At 36.1% G+C, this 22962-nt stretch overlaps 2 protein-coding genes across 2 annotated transcripts; one reads left to right on the top strand and one right to left on the bottom strand.

Moving 5' to 3' along the window:
* Positions 1–4921: 4921 nt before the first annotated feature.
* On the bottom strand, positions 4922–10720 carry LOC137031578 (uncharacterized). Its single transcript, XM_067402619.1, has 5 exons — positions 10513–10720; positions 8810–9774; positions 8639–8708; positions 5834–6002; positions 4922–5024 (listed from the first exon to the last, which is right to left on the bottom strand). The coding sequence occupies exons 1-5, from the start codon at positions 10718–10720 to the stop codon at positions 4922–4924; spliced, it is 1515 nt and encodes a 504-aa protein (XP_067258720.1).
* Positions 10721–20160: 9440 nt separating this feature from the next.
* LOC137031577 (CD48 antigen-like) lies at positions 20161–22849 on the top strand. Its single transcript, XM_067402618.1, has 4 exons — positions 20161–20224; positions 20419–20715; positions 22343–22603; positions 22842–22849. Exons 1-4 carry the CDS (start codon positions 20161–20163, stop codon positions 22847–22849), a joined length of 630 nt encoding a protein of 209 aa, XP_067258719.1.
* The last annotated feature ends 113 nt before the right edge of the window (positions 22850–22962 follow it).

Below are 22962 nucleotides of genomic sequence, written 5' to 3'. Positions count from 1 at the left end.
TTGATGTTCTTGAGTGCAACATGTCCCTTACAAGGACAATCTGGTCCCTCTGCTGGCACAAATGGGACACAAAGACATCATACAGGCCCCAATGTATGTGATTGAGTGCTGGCGTCCCATTATGATAAATGTTAGGATGCTAGCACTAGATGGTTTGCACTTTGCAATTCAAACAAAAACTGAGCTGTTCCTCCTCCAGATGACGTGACGGCACCCCAGACAACAGTTGCACGCTGTGTGAAAAAGTACATTTTCTGAAATTGATCTGAACACCCTTCAGCTTTTCCTCCGGTTCTGTACTGGTTCAGATTTCACAGAGAAGCCTGTTACAGTTTTCCTTGCAGACCACAAACACACATGTGGATGCATTTTAAAGCTGTCAATGGGCTATCACACTGAATTCATAATTCACATTTATTTGTATACACTGTAAAACTTTTCGCTGTAAATTTACAGTAAAATACTGGCAGCTGGGTTGCCAGCCACTTACTGTATTTTTACAGTACTACTACTGTAAACAGCATTTACAGTACTTTACTGTAATTACAAAATACAGTATCATACTGTTATAAATTGTATTTTTACAGGATTACTGCTGTAAACATTTACAGTACTTTACTGTAATCAGCAAATACAGTATCCTACTGTTATAAATTGTATTTTTACAGGTAATATTGCTTTTATTACATAATTAGAAATATTGTACTTTAAAATTTCATAACAAAAGTCACAATAGGAAATGAAAACCAACATTCTCTGGGTTTTAAAACATTTATTTTGGATAAAAGCAAAGACTAGAAAATTGCCTTATGTGAACATATTGGCTAAAATGCCAGCTGCATTTTTTAAACATGTAAAATGCAAGTTTAACACTTGGCAGTCAACACTTGGCACTTATTTAACAATGCAGTAATCTTGTTTACTTTTAACAAATAAAAAGGTTTTTCAGCAATTTAAAGTGACCCAGAAAATCAGGGGACAAAATAAATGTACAAACTTGCCTTTCATATAAACATGTTGGCTGAAATGTCAGTTGTATTTTTATAAATGCAATTAACAATTAACAAACATCAGAACATTAACAATGCTATAATTATATGTATTGTATATATTTAGCATGTTATATTATATATATATATATATATATATATATATATATATATATATAACATGCTAACCATATATTACCATATATTTACTTTGAATGTACTTACTTTCAACAAATGGAAAGGTTCTTCAGAGTTACCCAGAAAGACTCTGAAAAATGGCATCTAAACAAAATCCCATTCAAAGTCTGCAAGTTTTCGCAGAAGTGAGGAAACCTGTAGGCTTACAGTGGTGTTCTTGTTTTGCACAACTTGGCCAGTTTTCTTTGAAGTTACTTGTCCTTTCTTTGTTTTTGATCCACGTTCAGGATTGATGTCAAGAAAGCGTCTAAAAGGCAGAAAAGAAAGAGAAAAAAAACAATTAAATATTATGGAATGTGTGTATATTGACAGAGAGAAAGACAGCACAGATGATGTGTAAATAGAAACCAGATATCTGTTTCAATGACTAGTTTGGATAAAATTGAACATGAAAAAAATGCAATGTTGGATGTGATCAGTAACTGATATTTTTTCTGCATTGATTACTCTACATTAACTCAATGTGTCTGTGCAATGTGCAAACATAATAAACATTACATTTAATCTTCTTGTGGCTAATTAACTTTGGAGTGAGGCTGTCAGTTTGAAAGTTTTATTCTACAACTTTTTTGCCTACATATCACCCAGCTAATTAACTATCATCCCCTCATCAGGTCCTGAATCAGGTTCCATCAAAGTATCAGTGGAAATGCAGTTATGTAGAGCTCATATTGCTAGAATCCAGATCAAACCTTTTTTATTGCATACATGACTACATGATGTTAATATGATATTTGTATGACAAATCTTAGATATGTATGACATATCTTAGAGGGAACCCCTGGTATTACAGTTTTTTCCAATTGCTAACACACAATTTTTCAAACTAGTCTGGTTTTATCAAAACACTTAACACAATTCACAAAACCACACACCCAAACTGCAAAATACCTCATATATCCTGCAAAATGAAGCACTGCAACCGAAACTACACAGAGCATTATCAAAATCAAACTTTTGCATGAAATGGCACACACTTCATTCATATTACCAGATTTTTGCCTAACCACCTACACACTGTTGGGCATAATGAAAAGCACCCCCATCTTTAGTATGCTTTGCCATAATACTAAAATATGTATCAGATTCTTCACATGCACAGAAATATTTGCAGATACACACACATGCTGTTGCAACATTTTTATTTTTTTTCCTTCACTACAGTAAACAAGTCAGTACAACATAAGCACAGCAGATATATTTACATGGGACTGAACAAAAATATTCTTACAAAAAAAGTAAACTGAAAAAGAAAATTTCTGAAAAAAAATATATTACAGTAAAAAAAACAAAAAAGGCAAGAAAAATAATTAGGCAGCATCTTGCCGCACAGCCGGGTCTGGCCACAACGCCTCGTCAACATCACAGGCAATATCTTCCCTTGCCAGACATCGAGGGAAGAAGCGCCTTGAGTGCCTTATCCATCCCTGAATTGCACCCACATCAATCTCATCACATGCCTCTTCCATGGCCTGCACAAGAGGCATGCGCACAAAGGGCTGCCGGTCGTATACCTTCCACCGCCATGCCGAAAAGAATTCTTCTATGGGGTTCAGAAATGGTGAGTATGGTGGGAGGTATTGCACGAGAAATGTTGGGTGGTCAGCAAACCAGTTTTGGACTGGGGCTGCACGATGAAAGCTCACGTTGTCCCATACTACAACGTACCGGTTTCTTTGATGGTCTGCATCATTCATACGCTCTGGTGGTATGAGAATGTTGTGAAGTCTGTCCAGAAATGTGAGAATATGGGCTGTGTTGTATGGTCCAAGTTTGGCATGACGGTGGAGGACACCATGCATATTGGAGATGGCAGCGCACATTTTGATGTTCCCACCACGTTGGCCAGGAACATCTATAATGGCTCTGTGGCCAATGAGGTTTCTCCCTCTTCTTCTGGTCTTTGCTAGGTTGAACCCAGCCTCATCTATAAAGATGAACTCATGTGGGATTGCATGAGCATCCATTTCCAGTACTCCCTGAAAACAAAGAACAAAAATCACTCAATATGGTGTTATCCAGTACACTGGGAAACAATGTTGTGTGTAGTGTACTGCAGTCAATATAGTACTTACATCCACATATGCTCGTCTGAACTCTTTGTTTCTTTGAGAGTTTCTCTCAAACGGCACCTTATAAAGTTGTTTCATTCTGATTTGGTTTCGCTTGAGAATGCGAGCCAATGTGGACAGACTAACTCGTTGAATGTTGTTGAATAAGGTGTTGTCTTGGATGATGTGGCTTTGAATTTCTCGTAATCTGATTTCATTATTTTCCAAAACCAAGTTTACAATGGCAGCTTCCTGTACCCCGGTGAACATTTGGCCCCTTCCTCCACCATGGTGTCGTCTCTCAGTCCTTTAGAAAAAATAAAATAAAAATATATATAGGGCTATATATATAGGGCTTGGACAATGCAGCCTAAATACTTTCCCCCACAGTAGAGTACATTGTACAGGAAACTTGTACAGTTCATGAATGGGTGATGTCATACACTAAGTAAACAGGTGTCACCCAACTGATACACTATGACATGGGGTATACTACATGTGTACTACATGAAATTTTGGTTACATACCTGTTCTCCAGTCTAAAGGTCCGGATGACAGAGGCGACAGTAAAACGGCTCAAGTTTGGCTGCACTCTCTGTCCAGCCTCACGCATTGTCAACCCATGGTTGATGACATGATCTACTAAGGTTGCTCTGATTTCATTTGAAAGTGTTTGTCTTCTTTGGCCATGAACTCCTCTACCGTTACCTTTCACTCTTCCTCCCCCTCTTATTCTCAACCTCCCTCTTCCTCTTCCTCTTCCTCTTCCTCTCTCTGCAATGTCTTCCATTGTTGTTGTAAAAAAAAGGTTCTCACCTGTGGTCTTTTCATAGTGCTTACATCCTGATTGAAGTGTTAACAATTAACCACTGAGGTGTTTGGCCAGGTGGCACATGTAATTGGCCAATTAGCTCATGTAGTGTCATTTTGAATGCCAGTGTTTTGAAATGGCAAACATGTGACTTTATGTCAGATTGTTGTGTCTTATGCAGAGAACTGTATTTAGTGAATTTAAAAAGTGCTATTTTGAAATGCAAAATGTGTGTAAAACAGAAAAGGTGTTTAGACTTTTGGAGACTTGAGAAGAAGTTTTGCTCTCTGTGTGTCAGTTTAAATAATTGTGCTGTGCATGTCATTTTAGTGTGTTAGCAATTGGAAAAAACTGTAAGTCTTAATATATGTATGACTTAATATAATTGATGTCTCTTACTGAAATATGTAGTACAAAACCCATGAAAGATTTGTTATTTAAAAATCCATGATATATTTGGATAATGGGTGGTGCCATTTTATTTGTGCACATTCTTCACAACTTCCCATTTTTTCTCCTCTTATTGCTAGTAAAGCAGTATAGAATTTTCATTGCATTTTTTTGTCCACAGACTAAATTACAACCAAAAGCAGCACAATGTGGCATTGTATATTATATTTTGAGTTGACTTGTGGTAAAAATAGCATCAGTAGCTCAGTGATTTCAACCATTTGATGTCATTGACAGAACTGTGCACCTAAACAAAACGGCGCCCCCCATTATCCAAATATGTGATGAATTTTGCCTTTTTAAATGTTCCTAATATTGTTTTGGGAGCCTCATACATCAGGTTTACATGCATGCAAGGTCAAAAAACACTTTTATTTCACCTCAGTTCATTTCTGACTCAAAACGATTAATTTAGAATCAGTTCATCGAATCAGTCTCTCTAAACTCCTCTTTTCCATGAGCTTACACTGCTGTGATTGTTTGGATTGATATGGGCACACGGCCATAGGAATAACTGAATGACAGCTATCAATTCACAAGACACTGTATACAATGCAGTGACAGATAAGATAGCATATTTACCATATCAATTCAAAGGGGTTTGGTTTTTTTATACATATATATACACATTTTTTTTTTTTTTTTATTAGGGGTGCAACGGTTCAGATTACTCATGGTTCAGTTTGTATCACGGTTTTAGGCTCACGGTTTTGGTACGGTTCAAATATAAATAAAGAGAAAAGAACAAATAATCAAACAGCACAAATAAATTCAGTAAAGCAAAGATACAAAGCTTTTCAGGTTTTTCATGTATCCAGTTTTAAGGTACAGTAATTGAATAAAGTAGCTGTAAAGTAATAAATATAGAATAAAGTATTTGAATAAAGTAAATGTTTTTTTTTGTCGGTTTTTTTCAAATCGGTATAAATTTCTTTGTTCTGTTGGAAAGAAAGGGAGATATTTTGAAAAAAGTATGCAGCCAAGCTGCTTTGGGCCACCATTGACTTCCATAGTAGGAAAAAAAAACTAAAGAAAGAAGTGGTGGCCCAAAGCGGCCTGGTAGCATACTTTTTTTCAAAATATCTCCCTTTCTTTCCAACAGAACAAAGAAATTTATACCGATTTGGAAAAACCAGAGGGTGAGTAATTGATGACAGAATTTTCATTTTTGGGTGAACTATCCATTTAAGAGGCCATATTGTTCATACCTGTAGTCAGCTGTACTAAACATTTGTGAACAAAAAAAATGAAGTCCTTAACAAATACTACTGAAACAAGGTTAGTGACACAATTCAGTCTAAAATATAAGAATGCCAAAAAATCTAATGACTAACCTCTGAACAAACTCAAGGGTGCATGCTGCCTCTTCCTGGTACTGCAAGTTGAAGTTATAGAAAGAGGCAAACAGCGCTGCCAGGCCAGTGATGAAGCTGGGCTGTGCTCCTTCACACACAACTTGACCTTCTAAACTTAGCATCCAGCGCTGGTTGCTTAGAGATTGACCTGTAAATAAAAATAAAAATAATAATAAATAAATAAATAAAATTAACTATTGTGGCTTCCACAGTGGTTCTATGTTAAATGAACGCTGAAACTGCATTCACCATTTCATTCTATTTTAGTGGTATTTTTGGTTAGGGTTCATCAATACAGTAAAACTGTAATACTATCATTTCATTTATAGCAATGAGCAATTTCCTAATTAAAGAAATAGTCTCCATGGTGAAATGAAAGTACTAAGTGGTGTTAGAGTTAGTTACAGCTGGACTTCCCAATTAAAACCTATTTTATTTTTCTCGTACCATCACCACTCTCTGCCTGCACAGGATTGCAGTTATGTGCTGCAAAAATTTAGAAAGTTAAATTTCAGACCAATAGACTGTCTGATAGTAAAGCACCAAAATTTAGGATTAGGAAGTCTATGGCATTTCATGAATGTATTTACTAAACTGTGTTTGCTGCACATCAGGACAGGTTTTTACAGCATAAGAATGTGCTCCAGCATGTTTGTGACAGTAAGGGACAGAGTTCTGCTAAGATGAGCTAAAATTGGTTTAGAAAGGAAAACTGCTTTTTACAAACAAATTGATACTTGCATTGAGCTGAGAGACAGAGATGAACACTCTTAAAGTAGGCAGAGGCAGACAGTAGAGAAGCATTTTTACTTTACTCAAGTAAATTTAAAAATATCTGTACTTTAATTTTTCTTTTTTAAAACATTTACTTAACATTCCAAAGCATAATACTGCACTTTTCACTACATTTCATATTAAAAAGTATTTAATACTTAAATACATTAGAAATATAGTACTTGCTTACTTTTACTCAAGTAAAAGTAATTCAAAGTTTAACTTCAGTACATTAAAAATGTAGTGCTTTCTTGTTTGTACTCAAGTATTAAAAGGTAAAAAACAACAACTTTTGTTTCTGAAATGTAATGCAGTAAAAAGTATGAAATTATGCTTTGGAATGTAGAAGTAAAAGTTTTCCAAGAAAACACTCTAGAGGACAGTATAGTAAAAGTACTTCTATACTGTTCCCTCTGAAAGTGGGTTACTCATAGTTAGTTCATCTAAAAATTTAATATTACATAATCATGTACTCATCTGGTGTTGTTCTAATGCAGTATACTGTTCTTTCTTTTTTGGACTACAAAAGAAAAATGTCCAGCTTGCGCTCATTCATATAAAGGCAGTGAATAGGAACCAGCATCAAGGTTTTTAAAAAATATGCTAAATTAAATTCAGACGGGATAGTATGTGAAACATGCTATATATTCCAAAAGTTCTGGGGGTATACAATAGGGTGTAATATTTCATTAGAATCCATTGGTCTTCTGTACTCGACAGATGTAAATGTGAAAACAACAAACACAATAAATATATTATTCTCATAAATAATATGTAATGTACATGGATTGTATTTATATTATGTTTAGTGAATTTCACTATCTCACAACTTCGGCACTATTAGTCTCATAAACATGCTTGCAAGCACAGAAAACCAGTCAATGTCTGTATTTTCGTTTAAAAGATACATAAAATGATGGTTTATTTTTCATCAAACCCTATTGTATACTCACAGAACACTTAAGGAATCATTCTGTGATACTTTTGCATCTTTTTTGAAATTATGATGCTGGTCACTATTTACTGATATTGTATGGTTGAGTGCAAGCATGACATTTTTTTGTATTCTTCTTAAATGGTCAGAAAATAAAAAAAAAACTCAAAAATGTTTTTCTTACTTAGTATTTTTGTCTTATTTCCAACCAAAATATCTATAATTTTTACATCAAGAAGAATTTATAAGACAATTAAAAAATATTTTCTGAAAAATTAATATTTTGCTTACAGCACTGGCATCTTATTTTGCTTGTTTTAAGCATAACCTTGCTTAATTTTGATTCTTCCCCCCCCCCCAGAAATGAGACAATGTTTACTTGTCCATGAAATGTTTCTTCCTGTATTTTTAGATATCTGGACTAGAAACAAGACAACAAAACTGATTAAGAAAAAAAAATTGCAGTGGGGTGAGTAAAGGCTGGTTCACAATGTGCGATTTTGGCCACGATTTGGTCGTCTGAGACAACTTTTGCAAATCCTAAAAGATTCCTATAATCCTAGCCTAAAATCTGTTGTCTTTGATCGCTAGTTTGACATGTTCACCGACAGCCGATTAATGACCGTTGCGATCAAATTTTACCTCCGACGAAATTCTGGCACTGTCAGAAGATTTGGCGTACAATCCTCCAGTGTGACTTCTCCTGCGACGAACGTCAAATTGTCTTCATTTTTCAAGACAAGCCGTGATCAAAACTAATGATAGAGATGTCGTTGTTAGTCACAATTTCAGTCCCGTGTGTAACGCAGCTCACTGTCATCAAATGTGTATGTTTTGATGATGTAAAACTCCGGACAAGTTTTCATGCGCACGTCCGTTTTTAACGCGTCTTGACTGTCATACAGTCTGACATTAATGACAGCTGAGATCCCACAGTGTGACATGAGGATCATGTTCGTACAGTCTGACAAGTAACCATCGTGAAGGACTATTATAAATCGCTCAGTGTGAACCCGGCTTAAATGATGTTTTACTTTTCATTTTAGGGTGAAACTAACACTTTAATGTTTACATACCAAGAAATATAAGGCGTGGACTCTCTGGCAAGTGTAGAGATTGCTGGACATCAGATGCAGTTGCAAATTCCTGAAACAATTTTTAAAAAGGACAGCACAACTATGATTAACAGAACCAAAACATAAAACATATTACAGATGAATGAGATTAGTTGAATAATCTCTACTTACGTCTGCTTGAAGGATAACATCATCCAACTTCTCTTTGAAGTGTGCAAGGAGTAGCTGTAGGACCATGGCACCCACATCATTCTCACCTCTGGAGAGTATGCTCCGAACGTCATCATTGGTTGGTTTACGCTTGAAAAACTCAATTATGATTTGTCCACATTCCTGAACAGACAATTCTAAAAGTCTGAGCACTTTTTTGTCTGTGAGCTGTTCAAAATGTCCATATATATGCCTCTGTGTGAAGAGATATGGCCATTTGGTTTTTAATTCTTCAATTGTAGGGGATGGGGTTCCATTTATCATTTGACGTTGGAGCCAATAGGTCTCCTCCATTAGTTTGCAAACGTCCCCCCTCTCTGCACCAGACATTCCTTCATGAAGGTGTATCTCCTCCATCTTCTGACGTTTCACTTCAAGACTGTCACAACTCTCCCCAGGGGGAAGAGCGGGCTGCCATCTTGTGCAGCCATATGAATCAGTGAAGCTGCGTTTTCTAGAAGTAACAGTGTCACTTCTATTGTTCCAACAATGACTAAGAGTACTTGTTCTATTTAGATGCTCTATGCGTACCTTTAGCTGCGAAAGGAGAGATTCGTATCCACCTCCAACCACCTTGTCACACATCATGTCAGCAAAAGACTTTGGATACTGGCTTACTATTTGTCGAGTCACAGTAAGACACTGTGATCTTGTGGGGGCTTTTTCAAGTTTTCTAATTTCATCCGCAAGGATTCTTATCATTTGTCGTCGGTCAGAAGGAGAAGGTCTCTGGCCATTCTCGACAGCGCTCTTAATTCCTGGTGGCATTAAGTCCCAGGGCACTTTGAAATTTTCCAGCCATGAATGTGATGCTGTTGACGCTACACTGCTTGATGTTGGCTTTGAGGAGTCTGTTGTCTTTGTTTCGGGGGGAACCAAAGGGATGATTTCGGCAGGCTGCAGTACAACTGTGCAGTTTTGATGTTCTGTGGATTATAATAAATTATTGCCTCACGAATTACACCATAAACAGTACTGAAATGCATTGTAACTAATTTAAGGGTTAGTTTACCCAAAAATTAACATTTTGTCATTAATTACTCGTACACACGTCATTCCAAACCAGCAAGGCTTTTATTGAACTTTGGTACACAAATGAAGATCTTTTAAATGAAATCCAAGAGATTTCTGTTCCTCTTTGGACAGTATACACAACTAGTACTTATAGTAAATTAATTCATGTGACTCCAGTGGTTTAACCTCATTTTTATGATGTGATGTGAGTGCACAATAAACATAATGAACTTTAATTACAAAATAATACTCTCCAATGTGCATTCACACAACAACATCTGCTCTCATGTCAACAACACTCATGCATCGTGGTGATCTAGTGAACATGCCTTGGAGATTCATAATGTAAATAAAGAGGTAAATTGTGTTTTTTTTTTGTGTGTGTGTGTGTTTTCATGCACTTGTGTTGCTTCATAAAATTGAGGTTAAACCCTGGTGTCACATGGATTACTATAATGTCTATGGAGTGACAGAAATTCTCAGATTTCATCAAAAATATCTTCATTTGTGTTCTGAAGATGATAGAATGTCTTTCTTGTGTGGAACAACATGAGGGTGAGTAATTATTAACAGTTTTCATTTTTTGGATAACTAACCCTTTCAATTATCACAATCTATTTTAGTTTAATTTAAATCAACCTTATGTTTACCTTGATGTTTCCAGGCACTCAATAGTTTTCTGCACTGGATTGGGCGTAAAAATTCCGAAATGTCTTCTTCTTTGACATAAGTTAAGTCATCCAAGTCCTCAACACCTTGGTCCATAAGCTTCTCAACCAGCTGGTTGGTTACATCTGGCGAAAGGCTTGGTAACACCAACAACACAGCATCCTTCAGGGATTCTTTTATTCCAGACATTATTCTAGAATTGGGAAGGAATGATGGAGAACAATTACTGACAATCCACACAAGGGGTATTTGGGCAGAGGATAGTAATCCAGTAGGCTGTCTTGATTTATGCACAAGCAGCCTAGATCTTGTGATGTCAAGTAATGAACTCCCTGGTCTATAAGACAAACAGACTGACATTTCTTTGTGACAAAATACACATTGCAACTATCATGTACAAGAATTAACTGAATGCTCCCAAATACAATTCCCTCATCATTCTTTTGCAAAACAACATGCATGTTTTTTTTGTAAAGTGTTCCCTTTACAGTCACTTCGTTGCATGCCACTGTATTCCCTGGCTGAAAATTATGACAGGCAACAGATCCTCGAATGTCATCATTGTAGTCAGTAACATGAAACTCCATTCCCTTCTCTGCCACAACATTTTCAGGGAAAGGGCTTCTTGCATTTAGGTAGGCCTGCAGAAGTTGATGTCTTTCTGCCAATGTAGCACTCAGGTTCTTGAAATTGTGCAATTTTCTCGCACACTGTTTAAAGTATGAGTGCTTACTTTCAAAGCGTAGCGTCCAAAGGCGAATAAGTGGACCAAAACGAACAGTAAGCTCAGGATAATGACACAGGTAGTGGTGCTTTGGCTTAAGTGGATGATTTGGAAAAGCCACCTTTCGAGTCTCAATATACTCCTCTATTAGAACTGATAAATAAGCAATCTGACCAAAATTAATAGAAGGAGCACAGATGAGCTCTGCTATCTGTCTGAGTTGAAGAACCAACTGCCATACATCATTTTCAGTTGGACTGACAATCTTTTCCCCAACAAAAAGAGGTAAAAGCCGGAGCAGGCACCAATTCTGAACTGCATGTCCACTTAATTTTCCAGTACCAGGAGCCACCTCAACTGGTTTATCACGTGCATCATTTCCAAGATACTTAAACTGGTCAATGCGACGATTTAGTTCAGTGTATGTGAACAGTTTCTCCTGATTTACAAGATGATCAATATACAAAGCAAGGTCAAACGACACAATGCCTTCAAATAGGTCATGTCCAAGACAGGGAGGTAATCCTGGCTGGCAAACGTGAAAATATTTCAGGTCATTAAAGGGAGAATTACTTTTGACACCAACTGCAGTTTCAGTTTGACCAGCATCCAAATCCTTAAGATTTTGCTCATACGACTCCACAGTTCTTGTTGCTGCCTTTGTTAGGGGAGCTGAGTGAAATGTCTGGCGGTCAATTTCACAAAATCTGCAAAAGTTTTTACTTTTACTGAAATTTTCAACAAAGCCACCAATGTAATGCGATCCAAGGTTATCTCCAGCTATAGCACACAATGTACCTTTGTGCTTCTTTCCATCAGCTAATTCAACACCATTTTCCTCAAGGTCTTTAAGGTCTTTCACCAGAGTGGCAAAGACCAAATCTTGTCCAAAAAATCTAAAATCTTGTTCCCTACATAGCAGAACTAGCTGCATATGGTCAATGCCTGACCTACAGTGAGGCAACAGGTTTGCAAGTGTCATGTAAACGGCAAGAATTTTGTGTTTTTTCTTACCAGACCCAAGTGGATTGGCAACTTCAAAAGCATCTTCATACAAAATTAAAGCCAATGAGTCTGTATCGGCTTTAAACAGCACATTTTCAACAATATTTTTGCCATCCCATACATCAGAGAGGATATCTTTTGCTCTGACTTCAGTTTGTGAATTCTTATGTTGTTCTATCACTGATTTACAGCAGAACAGTGCTTCTAAGCTTTGCTTAATAGGAATATATTGAGCAAAGCTTTCCTTGCCGGATTCATTTTGACCAAGACAGATTGGGACAGGATCCACAAACTTAAAATTGTCTTTATAAAAAGACTTTCTCCTCTTATCAGTGCTAAGTGTATTAATATTAGACCTCCGAAAAAGATCATCAGTTTGCAAGACATCAACAACGGTCTTTATATCAATTTCAGAAATACCAAGCACAGTCATTTTTTCACTTAGCTTGTGTAGCAAATGAGACTGGCTAATATCGTGAATGTCCTGCAGCCCATCAATTACAGACTGGATCACAGATGATGGGAGAATATGCTTTGCCTGTAACTTGAGATAAAACAGAGCCATGTTCTTCAAAAAAAGAGATTCATCTGCATTATCTGGCAATAGCGCAATATCCAACTGCTCTTCGCCATCACCACAATCAAAGAATTCAGACTGTGGATTTGAGTGTTCAGCCACATTGGATACCTCATCCTGCGGCCTCTGTACTGAAACATTTGACTGCAGTATATTATGACGCAACCTTTCTGCTGAAGAGTTTCGGTGATTCCTAGATAAATGTGAGGTCAATGAAGATGCTACAGAAAAGTTTTTGTTACATTTAAATGGACATGGCACTCTGATGCCTTCTTTGATATGAGATTTTAAGTGTAAAACAAAGTTTTTCAAGTCACTGCACTTTTCTCGACATTCACCAATGTCACAGACTAAAGCATCTATCAACTGCTCCACAGGTTTCTTTGAGGGCCTCTCTTTGTGATCCCTAAATATGTGAGCCTTAAAAGCAGTGAACTTTTTAAATGTTGTGGGGCAATCGGGAATACCACATTTGAAAACAGTATTATGAACATGACTATGGATTTTCATGTGCTGGCAAAATGTCGACAACGATTCAAAGGCACGATCACAGAACTGACACCATATCATGTTCGTTAACACGGAAACACTAATTTACTTACGTTGGCACTGGATCGTCCTCAGATTACAAACGAATAGCCTGAAACGAAAAAAAAAAACATGGGCTATTAATTATTTTAAAAGCTGGTCATCCAAATGCAGGCTAAATGTCGCATATTTTGCGAAATACTGAAATTACTTGGTAAAGAGGCGAGAACAATGTTACTTGTTTGCGCGGTACCAAACTGCGATCTCAAAATCAAACCATTCGTGGAAGCATATCGATATGCGAACAGAAAAAATAAGATTGGCTTACCATATCAGTCGAACAATTGTCCATCTTCTCAAGCTCAAAACTAGACATTTATTGGGCGCAAGTTAACGTAGATTATTCCGATTCAGATGACAAATCTTCATCCCGTCTTCATGTCACGTTAACGTCTCCTATTTTCTGCTGCGTCACAGCCAACTGTTTGAATGTTTGAAACTCGAACCGAAGCTGACAAAAGCTTGAGAACTGCTCACAGATTCACAGACCACTTGTTTATCTTGATAACAGGAATATTTATTCTGTTCAATTGTCCCGCTGACAAATAAAGTTTGCCTCTGTCCACCGCATCACATTGGATCTAAAATGAGCGCGAAATAAATCAATCCCACAATGCTATGCCTTTACAGTGTGATACTGTATTACGAATTTAGCGGGCTGAAAACAGAAAAGTGCTGTATATTTACAGCTGTTCTGTAAAAGATACAGTCTATTACTGTTTTATGCAAATACAGTACAATACTGTAAGAAATCACCTGTAAATTTACAGTGAAGTTTTACAGTGTAGCGCTTTTTATGATGCATATCGTTTTAAAGCAGCTTTACAGAGAATGCATGTCAACATTGCAATTTAAAGAATACAGTTAGCAAATAATGTACAAGTTAATTTACAATCACAGCAGTTTAACTGAAGGTAGAAGCAATGAGCTCCTGGAAAAAAGAATTACATATTAACAATAATTAGGACATATAGAAATTTGGGAATGTGCATGTTGATCCAGATGATTGTGTCTTCTGAAGTCCTCGCAGGAGTTGGTGCCGTGTCTTCATAGGTGTTGATCATCTGAGGTCTGAACTGAAAGCTGATGTCCTCTAAAGATCCTCACAAGCTCAGTGGGTTATGGATATTATTTAAGCCCACGAAGTTGACAAGCACAATTCTGTGACCAAAAATGTGAAGAAATCAAGAAACGTAGTCCCAAGCAGAAACTTGTACACAAAAAAGTAAATTGGCCCAACATTTAGGATAATAGCACTGTTTTCAGGATACAAAATCAGTTCAGTAGTTGGTCATATTTCAGAGCTGTTTGACATGGCTATGTTCAGGGGAATGTGAAGTAGAACTGAATGTATCACAGTTTCCTCCAAAACTAAATATGCAGTACAGGATTGGTTTTGTCCAGTCTTTATCTTAACAACATGTTATGTAGGCTATTATTATTTGGTTTCTACTTGATTTGGTTAAGTTGGTTCATATATGAAATTACACTTATGTGTGCATTTGCTTGTGAACATTATGGAAACTGTGCATTTCTTATTCTGAGTTTTTATAAAAATTATATTTTTGAAATTTTTCAAATAATCTGTGAATTTAGTTGACGTGTTCTGACTTCTGATCTTTGTTTGTGGATGTTTTAAAATGGTTAGCCAAGAGCTGTGCATGGTCTTCGGACCATAGCATTAAAATAAAGACATGTTATCCCTGATTTAAAGGGATTAATAAACGAAGACTTAAACTGTGGTCCTTGACATATAATACACCAAATTAAATTAATGGGGAAAAATACATTTTATTACAAATTTCTGTAAGCATTTAACTGGCATTCAACCTCTTGACAGCAATTATAATTTGTGTCTTTACACTGTCCAATAAGACATTTGAAACGTGAATAACAAAATCTAAATACTTGACAAGCATCCTGATTATAAATAGGACACATTCATTCTTTGATATGTCACAAATGTGGTTTCAGATCATCAGATAAACAACAATAAAGAATTTATAATAGGCAAGTAATGTACAAATATGAATACATAGTTACATGTATTTACACAATTTACAGCGCTGAATTATAGCAGCCTTAAAATTCATGCAATTAAGGCAAAAATGCAGTCAGTGTATGAGTGTACCCAGGTGAAAGAAGTGCACTTACTTAAAGTGCTCTATTTTCACCTACTAATTTTGTACTTAATAAAGTAAAGAACATTTTTTAGTACTTAGGATAATCTTAAGAAAATCTAATACATAAATAATATGTATCTAATACTTTCATAACACAGATATTATGTTAAAAGCACATTTTAGTTCATATTTATTGTGTCTCAAAATAGCACAGTTGAACAGGGATTGTTTTAAATGCAGTGCAAATGTTATGAGTTTGAACTAATAAAGTAGTAAGCATTGAATGCAGTGTAAATCACTTTGGATAAAATGTGAATGCATCTTGTTAAGACAAAATTCTAATTCAGAAGATTTGTGTCATTAGTAAAGTATGAACATCAAAAGATGCATATAAAAAAAAATGTTTAATCAGTTTTAAATTGTGTCCTTCAGTACAGTTTAGTTTGTATTATGTAAATTATATATTTGCAATTTAAATAAATATAAATACTGGTGTGGTGTCAGAAAAGATGTGAGCTACAACCTACTGTAAATCAGTTATTATAAAACAGCACACTCCAAATCGAAAATATAAAAAGGAAAAAATTAAAGCAGTTTATTGAAGCAGTTTATGCAGTGCACTTTATTGTTATGCACTGGATATTTTTCATGCACTAGACCAAACCGAAGCTTTCTATCATAATTAATTTATCTTGCCATTGCGGGATAAGCTAATGTTGTCTGTGCATTATAGTGAAAACAACTCGGAACAATCTCAGTCCTATCATGTGTGCCTGTGAAAGACGACCGAGCCAATCAGAGTAGGTATGGGGCGGAGCGACGCTTGGAGCCCCGCCCCATTAAGCAGTCAGGCGTATTTGAGGAGATGCTGCATGTTTTTATTTTCTGTTTCATATAACGTGTTTGCGTCTCTGTGCAAAATCTAGAAGAAAAGTGAATAAAAGTGTATTTTTTCTAACAAAAATGTCACTTCGAAGTTTGACGTTCGTCTCCATCGTTGTGTTCATCACCACTGAAGCGGTTTCAGGTAAGTTAAATACTTACCATCATTTTGGAAATGACACGGTGTTCATTCTTTGGCGGTTATAAATAACATCGTAGTTTTGTATTCTATATTACAATTGTCTAATGATTGCAGTGTATTTTAGGTATAGATTCACAATATTTCTTATAAAGACCTTATCAATTACTTTCGTTATTTATCAGCCTCAAGCCAGATTGTAAAAACTGTTTGACGGGACCCTAATAGTAATATCTATACTATGCCTATATATTTATAATGATTTCCGTATTCATGTAACAGGACAATTCTCTGGACTCTCTAGATCAATAATTATCAAAAGAAAAGTTATACTTTACCCTTTGGGTCACTTTAACAGGGTCATTTAGAAAATGGCTGTGGCAAAATATACTCAAAAGCCTATAAATCCTAAATGAAAACTATACCTAAATGAGAACTTCACGAAATTAAGCGAGCACATGCAGCATATGACTCTAAAGAAGCATGCCAACTTTTACGGAGATCTGACCATAGGTGCCTGTTTTGGCTGAAAATGGTCTGTTCCTTCAATGATTTAAGTGGTTACCTGCTTGCTAAATAAAACTTAATCTTTCTACACATATGTGCTTAAAGGGCTTAAATGCTTGAACCCCTGCTTGAATTAATTGTTTAATTGTTTCTTTCACAGAGCGGGTCCCCAAACCTGTGATAAAAATAGAGTCGAGTGATAACCCTGATGTTGTGTATTTGAGATGTGAGTACAATGAAACGATCATCTGGAAGAATTCTGCTGGAGAAACACTGACGGGTTCACCAATCACTCCGAAAGGAGAGTCCATCACAGTCAAAAATGAAGGGAATCCAGAAAACTTCTACACCTGTACAGTTGATAACGGCGCAAGTAAAGAAACCAGTGATCCGGTCTATGAGAGAGATCTGTTCAAAGATGAGACGACATAAATCTGAAAGTAACTAGATGAATATGCTTGTTTCTATCGATTGTCATAATTCAGTAATGCAAGATGCAATTTAATAATCTAATTCTGATCATTTATAAATGTCTCTCCCAGGAGATTGTTTCATATGCATAACCTATTGTTTTTTCTTCACTAGAATCAAACACAGGATTTATCATCGCAATTGTCATTTCTGCGATCGCTGTGATTATCACCCTTTTCCTGATTATAATTGCGTTTCACTGTAAGATCATTTAAAACATATTAAAGCATTTCCTTTCTGTGTTTATAATTTGCTCAAAACATTCTATCCATTATGAACTCATGAATCACATAATATCTCTATTAATAAGACTGATAATGAGTTCATGACTGTAAACGACTGAGTGTCGCTGTTGTTCTTGTTCTTTAAGGTGATTGTGCTGCTTCCTGTGGGAGACACAAGATTTACAAGAGTAAGTTTAATTATTTAATTTATTATTGGCAAATAATTACTATGTTTTATAATGTGAAATACTGTTTTCCCCTCAGAAATAACAGCTGTGAGTGTGTGATTGATGCTGGACTCCATGGACTCATGGACTCTATAAATCTCAGCTTTACTGAATCATCTGGAGCTCTAAACCGTCTTCATAACTTTGACTGTTATTAAACTTTGACTGTTGCTTTTTGACCTTTCTGTCTGCTGGGCCGCACAAATGGTGTTGGAAATTCAGGTTATGAATCTATGAATCTAAATATGCAGATACTTTATTCTCAATGAGTGACAAGATGAGAACCTCTTACTGGCACCAAACAGAGAGTTGCAGGTGTACACATATAAATGCATGGTATAGTAAAATAGTACACATTGAATGCAGTGTAAATAACTTCAAATAAAATCGTATGTCAAGTGTAAAATGTGTTAAGACTTTTATTTAAAAACAAAATAAAAATTTAATTTCAGATGGAGATTTTTTTGTTTTTAGGGAAGTATGAACATTGCAAAACATGCATTTTCATACATTTTTAAAAACTGTGAAGTGAAAGTGGAAGATCAGCACAATTATGCATGTTTACGGTTTCTGTTTTCACACTTTCTCTATTTTCTCTTCTTATACAATTCCTTCATAACTTTGACTGTTATTGAACTTTGACTGTTGTTTTTTGACCTTTCTGTCTGCTGGGCCGCACAAACAGTGTTGGACCTTCATCCTCAGGTTATGAATATATGAATCTACTGTTAAATATGCAGATTGTTTGTTCTCAAGAAGGTGAGATGAGAAATTTTGCAGGCGTACACAGTGAATGTAGTGTAAATCACTTCAAAAAAATATAATCTATTAAATGTGAAATGTGTTAATTTTTATTTAAAAAAATAATTCAAATGAAGATTTATTTGTCTTTAGGGAAGTATAAACATTGCAAGCATGCAATGTTGCATTTTAATAAAATGCATTTTAATAAAATTTCAAAATGTGAAGTGAAAGTGGAAGATCAGCACAATTATGCACAATTATTTCTGATCATGCTTTTGGTCAGCGCAGTCGGTGGAGAGCAACTGCGCTCGACTGCAGAATCCGACACGTCCGCCTCGCACTCGCGAGAGGTTTTTGACACACGTCGGCATGACATCAGAGCAAGGCGGCCCACCCTCGGACACATTTCTAACCGGCATGCATCTCGCGGTGATCACCGGTGATCGGTTCTGCGCAGAATTTGCTCATCTCAAACAAGCCTAAAGCAATGAAAACATAACAATAAGACATACATAAACCTCAAAATAAAACATGAAACAAAACCAAGACTATACATGACATATATAATCTAAAGTTAATGCTAAATTCATTCTGAACTCCTGAATTTTTCCCTCAGAATTGTGAGTTATAAAGTCAGAATTGTGAGATAAAAAGTTCAGTTATAAAGTCAAATTCTTTTTTCTCATAATTGCGAGTTTATATCTCACAATTCTGACTTTATATCTCGGAATTGCAACTTTGTATCACGCAGTTCTGAGAAAATAAGTCGCAATTCACTTCTATAGTTATGTGACAGGAATACAGACACACGAACACTCACACAAACACACGCAGCAATTGTTTTGTGCTAAATTTAAAGTAATAGAAGTAATACACTACAATGTTTTTTGTCACTTTAAATGGTTCACTTTATTCAAAACTGATTATTCTTTGTTCTTCAGTAACGTAAATTTAGTTTGTGAGGATCTTATTTCAGCAAATCGCCATCTACTCTTTGTGTTTGACGTTAACTCACATAACTCATCTTTGACACCTGTCCAAGTGAGTTATATTTGTAGTAGACAAATGTGACAACTATGAATCAGATTTTGAGAGATTTAGCACAAACAACCAATGAGCATTGCTCAAACAAAAGGTGTTACTTTCATCCCCGGTCTCCTCTAAAACATTGAATGCAATGTAAATCACTTTTTAGATTTATGTGTCTTTAGGAAAGTATGAACATTAAACATGCACTTTAAAGTTGTGTCCTATGGATCAGAGTGAAAGACCAACTCAATGGCGCATGTTTGTGGTTTCTATTTTTGTACTTCCTCTGTATTCTCCATTCTTACACCTCGTCTTTTACATGTAAAGACATTCTGAGCAAAATTTACTGTCGAAGAAAAGTTTATCACCATGTACTTTGTCTAACAAAAATGTCACCTCGAAGCTTGTTGTTGGTCGTCATCGTTGTGTTCATCACCACAGAAGCTGTTTCAGGTAGATCTACATGATGTTTATTAAGTTTTATCAAAGATGGCGCAGGATCTGTTTTTTGTCGACCCTAAAGCTGTTTAGTTTTTAATGATATCATAGTGTATTGTAAATTTACAAATATTAAATGACTGTAGTGAATGACAGAGACTTGCTTGTTGAATGTTGACTAACATACTCTCTCATATTTTATTCATCAGGTGTAGATGTGAAGAAAGCAGTGGGTGATCAAGTTTCTTTTCGTCCAGACAAATTCATTCCTCCTGTCACCAGCATCATCTGGAAACACATAAACACTGATGGAACTGTTGTCAAGGTGATTGAATGGGATGAAGGAGAAATTCTAATCCCGAATCTGAGATTCAAAAACATCACAACTGTTGATGAGAAGACTGGACAAATCACTATAACTAATTTAACTGTCGAACACAGTGGAGTTTATAGCATTGACATCAACAGTAAAGAGCAGCAACAGAGATTCACATTGACTGTTATGGGTGAGTGAATATTGATTATTATATTGATTAATATTAATACTGTAAAATCATATTGTTATTATGATTTGTTTACTTAAAGGGGCCCTTGATTATGATTTCCCTTTTTTAACTTTAGTTAGTGTGTAATGTTGCTGTTTGATCATAAACAACATCTGCAAAGTTACAACGTTCAAAGTTCAATGCAAAGGGAGATATTTTCTTTTACAGAAATCGCTTTTTAAGGACTACAACAAATGACGAGTAGGGACTACAACAAGCTTCTTCTCGGTTAGTGACATCACAAACCCCCAAATTTACATAAACCCCGCCCCCGAGAACACGCAACAAAGGGGGCGGGGCCATGTTGGGCTGCTTTAGAGAAGAGGAAGAGTTGTTGTAGTAGAGTGTTGTTGTCATGCCGTCATTTTACTCCGGACTGCTTCACAAACGAGGATCAATTCAACGCTGGATTTGCACAAAAGATTAACATGACGGCACATGCTAGTGGATGAGTTGAATCAACTCCACAGCAACTACATAAATTTATCCACTAACCATTCAGAAACGTCTAAAAGTTGTAACTTCTTCCTGAGTCTCTCCATCAGTGTCGACTCCGGTTTGAACAATGTAAAGCTGAACACCGTTACTGACAATCCTCATTTTGGCTGCGTGAGATTCTCCAGCTTTGTTTTTGTTGAGCTGTTAAAGCTCATTTGCATTTAAAGGGACACGCACAAAAACGGCGTGTTTTTGCTCACACCTAAATAGGGGCAAATTTGACAAGCTATAATAAATGATCTGTGGGGGATTTTGAGCTGAAACTTCACAGACACATTCTGGGGACACCAAAGACTTATATTACATCTTGTAAAAGGGGCATTATAGGTCCCCTTTAACATAATATAGGGGCAGTTGTGGTAGAGACTCTCTAATGGTTAGATAGTCAGACTGGTAACCTGAAGGCTACGGGTTCGAGTCACAATACTAGCAGGAAATGACTGAAGTGCCCTTGAGCAAGGCACCAAATCCCTAACACTTCCAGGATGCCACAACAAAAATGGGTGCCCATTGCTCTGGATGTGTGTTTGCAGTGTGTGTGTGTGTGTGTTCACTACTCACTACTCCTAATGTTTGTGCACTAACTTGGGTGGATTAAATGCAAATGGACAAATGGGTTACCATACTTGGCCTTCACGTCACTTCACTTTCACTTACACTATAGCTAGTAATTCTGTCAACTTTTTTTACCAGTATTTGTGAAAAATTATAATCATTTTTGTATTGTATATATATCAATGTACAGTATATGTTAATTGTAATTTAACAATAACTGACTTTATCAAAAGCTAGAACATACTGCAGTGTTCTTTGAAATACTGTACCTTGAATTACCATGTAAATACCATGATTTGTGGCAATCATTCAATACCATACCAGGTATATATTGTACTGAATGATTGCCATCACTGTATTATGGCAGTCAGTGATGGTATTAGATTATGAAATCATGGTACTTTGATATATACCATGGTACATGTCCAAAAACATGGTGGTGCTTTTTTTTTGGGATGCTATGGTTTGTATTAAACTTGTAGTAAATGCCATAGTATTATCATCTGATACCAACATCTTTTTTTTTCTTTCACAGAACGGGTCCCCAAACCTGTGATAAAAACAGAGCGGAGTAAAGATAACCCTGATGTTGTGTATTTAATATGTGAGTACAATGAAACGATCATCTGGAAGAATTCTGCTGGAGAAACACTGAATGGTTCAAAACACGATCCGAAAGGAGAGACTTTAGTAGTCAAATATGAAGGAAATCCAGTAAACTTCTACACCTGTACACTAGATAACGGCGCAAGTGAAGAGACCAGTGATCCGGTCTATGAGAGAGATCTGTTTGAGGGTAAGAGCAGTTTACTTCTACAATTGAAGTTAACTCAAATCGTGTCCAGATTAAATTGTGTTCATGGGGGTGGGATTGAGGGGCTTGAGACTCTTGAGGCCTGAAGAGATGGAGCACGATCTGTGACCTGTTAACGTCTCGTATGGTCATTTTCATGCATGTGGTTCGTAGTCTTGTCGCACTCAGACACGGACAGTTTCTTCCTCTTCCGCTATACTCTCTGTTTTTGTTTTTTTAGAAATCTAATTTTGATCATTTAAATGTGTTTTCTAGGGTTGAATTTGTTTTATAAGTTTAATTTTTTTTTTATTAGATTCAAACAGGGTATTTGTCACTTGTATTTCCATCGTTTTGATCTG

Source organism: Chanodichthys erythropterus, chromosome 12, assembly GCF_024489055.1.
Source record: "Chanodichthys erythropterus isolate Z2021 chromosome 12, ASM2448905v1, whole genome shotgun sequence".
Classification (NCBI taxonomy): domain Eukaryota; kingdom Metazoa; phylum Chordata; class Actinopteri; order Cypriniformes; family Xenocyprididae; genus Chanodichthys; species Chanodichthys erythropterus.
Note: the sequence above shows the minus strand (reverse complement) of the source record. Positions and strands in the feature narration are given on the sequence as shown.

Coding starts and splice junctions, on each gene's coding strand:
- LOC137031578 (XM_067402619.1), bottom strand. CDS start 10,720: ATGTCTGGAATAAAAGAATCCCTGAAGGATGCTGTGTTGTTGGTGTTA. Junction 8,709..8,809: donor ATGTTATCCTTCAAGCAGAC/GTAAGTAGAGAT, acceptor AAATTGTTTCAG/GAATTTGCAACTGCATCTGA. Junction 5,025..5,833: donor ACCCTTGAGTTTGTTCAGAG/GTTAGTCATTAG, acceptor GTGAATTGATAG/CTGTCATTCAGTTATTCCTA.
- LOC137031577 (XM_067402618.1), top strand. CDS start 20,161: ATGTCACCTCGAAGCTTGTTGTTGGTCGTCATCGTTGTGTTCATCACC. Junction 20,225..20,418: donor CACCACAGAAGCTGTTTCAG/GTAGATCTACAT, acceptor TTTATTCATCAG/GTGTAGATGTGAAGAAAGCA. Junction 20,716..22,342: donor ATTCACATTGACTGTTATGG/GTGAGTGAATAT, acceptor TTTCTTTCACAG/AACGGGTCCCCAAACCTGTG.